Source organism: Helianthus annuus, chromosome 4, assembly GCF_002127325.2.
Source record: "Helianthus annuus cultivar XRQ/B chromosome 4, HanXRQr2.0-SUNRISE, whole genome shotgun sequence".
NCBI lineage: Eukaryota > Viridiplantae > Streptophyta > Magnoliopsida > Asterales > Asteraceae > Helianthus > Helianthus annuus.
This window is the reverse complement of record NC_035436.2, coordinates 122,930,104-122,935,441: the sequence shown is the minus strand read 5'-3', so window position 1 is coordinate 122,935,441 and position 5,338 is coordinate 122,930,104. Positions and strand designations below refer to the sequence as shown.

Genomic DNA, 5,338 nt, shown 5'->3' with positions numbered 1-5,338 from the left:
AAGACCATTTGTTGCTTAGCCGACTCCTCGTCAAAATTCTGTGCATTCTTCAAATCTATTGCAATGTTGCATTGAAACTTCGCATCAGAATGACTTGCAGATGATGAAGATCCACCGTGATAACCACTGTGACTTCCACTGCTTTGACTGTTTTGACTTTCTTTGCTTGCTGTCGACACATTCTCAGCAGAAAACGCAGTTTTGGGAGAAGTTGCTTTCGGCATCATGCTTTTCGGATAGTATAAATCCAAATTCTTTTGATAAGATGAGTGATTGACTTTGTACGTCTTCTTCAGTTCCAGTTCATGACTTTCAAGTCTCTCAATCACCAAATCTGGTTTCAACTTTTCAGGAGCAATAGTGTTCTTCAACATCAGCGCATAATATCTCCAATCCATCTCGTCTGGTAATGAATCGAACAGTTTGTCAACAAGTTCTTCATCAGAATATCTGATATCATGTCTTGCTAATTCCAGCTTCAGATGACCGAACCTTTATATCATTTTACAAACTGACTCATTCTTAAGACAACCAAACATATCAAACTCTTTCCTAAGAAGTTTCTTTTTACTTTTTACAATTTCAATACTTCCTAGACATTTCTTTTCTAGCTTTTGCCAAAGATCTTTTGCATTTGTATAATCGATCAAAGAGATTATGTCCTCCCGAACAGACTGAAATAACAAAGCCACGCATTTTTGCTCGGCCACAAACGATTCAATCTCATCAGCTGAAGATAGAGTTTCACCATTTTTGTTTCCTTGATCATTTCCAACTGGGAAATGCAAATGCCATCATCCAATCTTCAAACTTTCTGGACCACCGACTGTACTCCTCGATAGCCATTAGCTTTGGGGGTTTATTGAATGTTCCGAATGCACTTTCCGATTCCCAAGCTTCCTTTTTCTTTTCTTTCGGCGGATTCTCGTTCACATTGCTTGACAATGTATCATCATTTCCGGAATTTCTAGCAAACGCGTACATGTCGCTGAACGGGTTTAAGAAAATATCATCCATCGTGAATGTACCTGCAAAATCAACCAACACTTAGAAAAAATTTCCAAAGTTTTGAACAAAAGTGACTGATAAGCGAAAGTATCAGCTATTATGTCAAATAAGCGAAACTGATAGGTGATAGAAAAGCGGAACTCCAATGTCCGAATAAGCGAACCAAGTAAGTGTCCATTCGAGCGGACCTCCACTTGTCTGTTCAAGCGGAACTATATGATTCGAATAAGCGAAAGTCAAATGTCCGTTCGAGCGGACCTAAACTGTTCGTTCGAGCGGATCTATCAAGTTTCTATTGTCCGAATAAGCGGAATTACTTGCTTTTCCAAGCGAACCCTACAAGCGAAACATCCAAATAAGCGGAACTAACTGGTTGTTTCAAGCGGAACTATGTATTACAAGCGAAACCTTCGATTGTCCGTAAAAGCGGAACCTAGTTCTAACCAGTTTTCACCATGTTTTAGTCCGAATTTTAACTTGAAACTTTCTAGGGTTTGTTATTACTGTGTTTCACACGTTATATTCAAAATTCAGGCCATTTCAACCGTAGGAACCAGTTCAAACTGAAAAAATATGAGAGAAAGTGAGTAAAAATGAGAGAATTCTGCAGATTCAAGCTGTAGTAGTATGAACTCCTCGTCCTGAGCTCTGATACCACTTGTTGGACCGTGTTCCGACCCTAAACAGTCAGTTGAGATAGTTCATCTTCACATATAAAGGCGGAATCAATATATGCGAAGTAACACAGCTTTTCCTTTTCAATTCCTTCTCTTTTATTGCTATTTGAATCAGTTTTGACAGAGTTTTAGCACCTAAAGCATACACACAGTTTCGCTACAACGTACATCAACTACTGATATAGTTTCGCTTATGACTGCTATATATAGACCCAGTGCTTTCGCTTATACGACTGCCTAATAAGCGAAACTACCTAAAACCAAATAAGCGAAACTAACGACTGACACACAAGCGGAACCTCTTGTACATACAAGCGAAACCTTAATACAAAACCTAATTTTGACTTTCTAGATCCTATGTTGTCCTATCTTGACCTAAGACGTGATGTAGATGAAGTCAACAGACATTCCATGCATCAACAGAAAGACATACAAGTAACAAACAACCATCACCTATTTATTAATTCCTTTCACACCCAAACTATACCAATAATCTCTCACAATATCCTTCATTTGACCTCTATGTTTGAGCCATAATAGCAAGCATTCTTTGATATCTTCGACAATTCTTGTGTATGACTTATGTGCGTTATTGAAGATCCTCTCGTTCCTTTGTGTCCAAATGGTCCATATAGCCGCCATGATCACACAAGAGAAAGCCTTCTTTTGTACTGTCGGTAGATTAACCCCCCATGCCACGGCGAGAATATCTTTGACCGTCGAGCAAGCTAATATATCCATATTTTCCAGCCAAACTCCCACGAGCCACCAAATGGCTTTAGTCGTTATGCACGTAACGAAGATGTGATCAGCCGTTTCTTCCGAATAACCGCAAAATGGACAAGTCACGGACCCGACCTGCACTCCTCTTTTAGCTAGTTCTATTCGCGTTGGAATCCTTCCTGAGATGCACCTCCAAGCCAGTGTGTTCGCCTTGGCTGTTGCCCACCCGCACCACTTCATAATCGGATTTCCATCACTTTGGTAAGTCGCATCACCTAGCTCATCTCTCACAGCTTTCACCGAAAAAAGACTTTCTTTTTCCGTTTCCCATCCCCACACGTCGTTCGAATCCTTCATACGTTTGCTATTAAGTGTTTCGAAAAGCCGTAGAAACTCGGCCCAACTCTCACTAGTTGACGGTTTAGTCTTCCAATCCCACTGCCAAACTATACTTGAACCCAACTTTTTGTAGTTTTCATAAACTCTAGCACTCTTCTTTGAAGCCAAATTATATAACAATGGAAACTCCTCCTTTAGTGTCTTCTTGCATAGCCATAAATCTTCCCAGAACCTCACCTTGTCCCCTTTACCCACTTCACATTTTAACTTAAGATCAATCTTTAAGTTGCTTTTTTGGAACTCCTTTTTGATTGCCCCGATGTTTTTCCACACCCCCATTAAGGATTTATTTACCGGAATGATTTCATTTTTCCAACATCTCCCATGTAATGCCTTTATCACCCTAACCCATAACTGATTTTCATCTCCTCTTAATCTCCACCACCATTTGAGTAACAATGCCAGGTTTGCGTCTCTAATACTTCCCATCCCCAACCCGCCCAACTTCTTTGACACCACCATTTTTTCCCATTTGATCCATCTAATTTCTTTGTTAGAACTTACTCCGCCCCAAATGAATCTCCTCCGAATTCCCTCAAGTGTGTTGATTACATTTGTTGGTGCTTTATAGAGTGAAAGGTAATATGTGGGGAGATTACCAAGTACCGCTTTCGCCAATGTAACTCTCCCTGCTAACGATAGGCATTTTGCTTTCCACCTAGAGAGTTTGGAGTTAAACCGGTCCACCACTAGTTTCCAGATTGCGATTCTGTTCATGTTGGAGCCGACCATCATACCAAGATAATTAAATGGGAATGAACCCACGTTGCAATTGAGAGCTTTAGCGAAGCATCCGATACTCGATTCATCCAGCCCGACCCCATATACCTTACTTTTAGATGGGCTGACCCTGAGGCCTAAAGCCAAATAAAAGCATCACAAAATACGTGCCAGGTTTTTCACATGCTCCAAATTACCTTCTCCCACAAACACAACGTCGTCGGCGTAAAAAAGATGTGAAATTAATGGACCTCCGTTAGGTAAACTTAACCCACCGACTAGGCCATCCACAACCGCTTTGTTCATAATGATGTTGAGGGATTCTAGAGCCAAAATGAACAAAAACAGCGAGATGGGATCCCCTGTCTTAGCCCACGTTCCATATTAAAACTCCCCGTAGGTGACCCATTAACGAGTACCCTGCCCGACCCCACATACAATATACCCATAATCCAACATCGCCACTTGGATGGAAATCCCATGTGATATAAAATCGTAATCAGGAATTTCCAATTGAGGGTATCGTATGCTTTGTCCATATCTACTTTAAAGAACACAGCCTGTTTTTTAGTTTTTAACCCATGCAAAAATTTCGTTTAAAATTAGCGGCTGTCCACAATGTTTTTTCCCCTAAAAAAAAGTCGTTTGCACAGGAGAAACGAGATTGTCAAGAACCGAGACAAGTCTGTTAGAGAGCACTTTGGATATTACCTTATGCACCATGCCGATCAAGGAGATAGGCCTGAATTCGTTCGGAGTCCTGGGATCGTTTGTCTTAGGGATGAGAGAGATGAAGGAAGCACCGTTAGCTTTGCATAAAGAGCCATGGGAATGAAATTCTTTGAATACCTCGAGGAGCGGTGACTCGAATTCACCCCAGAATTTTTTTAAGAAACCGAAGGTAAACCCATCGGGTCCTGACGCCTTTTCACTGCCACAATCCCACACAGCTCCTTTTATCTCCTCTTTTGTAAAAGGCCTGATTAGTGCATCACCCTCATCTTGTGATAATGTTTTAAAACCATTACCACTGATCCGTGGTCTCTTTGCCAAAGGTTCTTTGAATTTTGAGCTAAAAAAATCGAGAAACACTTTTTTATGCCCTCCGCCCCAGTCACCCATACATCATCTGCCCCAGTCAAGATACCTTTTGAATAAACAACACCATATGTTATTAGACCACCCGTAGTGGGGCGGTTTTTTTTTTTAAATTCAAAAAAAAAGGCTAAAAAACGCCGCACCCCCATTACATGGGGCGTTGTTTGGCCTGGTTTTTGAAAAAAAATTACTTTGGCGTTTTATATAAAACGCTTTGCACATGTTGACCGGCCAATCATAATCCTCCAACGGCTATGTAACGGGTACTTCTTTATTTTATTTTTTTTAAACCTTTTACCAATATATATATATATAAACTCATTCAAAATTAACCAAAACTCTCTCAAAAACACTACCATTTTATAAAAAACTTGATGGATTCTCCTAGTTCTTCATCCATGGTAAATTTTTACTACAAAGAGTTTTTTGCGGATGGCGATGATTCCACCGATGAGGAGGTTGAGCAAGAGGCGGTTACGAGTGCTTGTCAACTAGCGGTGAGATATGTAAAGCATTGTCGTCGCCCCCAACCAGAAAAAAAATAAAAGAGGTTATATTGAACGAGACCGACGCGCGGCACACGATCGTTTGATGAAAGATTATTTTGATGAGGCGCCGACATTTTGGAACCAAATGTTTAGGCATCGTTTCCGAATGAGTAAGCGGTTGTTTCCATGCATAGTCGACGACTTGGAAGTCAACTACGATTATTT

At 40.6% G+C, this 5,338-nt stretch overlaps 1 protein-coding gene across 1 annotated transcript; it reads right to left on the bottom strand.

The window, feature by feature from the left end:
* Positions 1-2,138: 2,138 nt before the first annotated feature.
* On the bottom strand, positions 2,139-4,649 carry LOC118491540. Its single transcript, XM_035989392.1, has 4 exons — positions 4,239-4,649; positions 3,973-4,087; positions 3,725-3,889; positions 2,139-3,664 (listed from the first exon to the last, which is right to left on the bottom strand). The coding sequence occupies exons 1-4, from the start codon at positions 4,647-4,649 to the stop codon at positions 2,139-2,141; spliced, it is 2,217 nt and encodes a 738-aa protein (XP_035845285.1).
* Between the last annotated feature and the right edge of the window lie 689 nt (positions 4,650-5,338).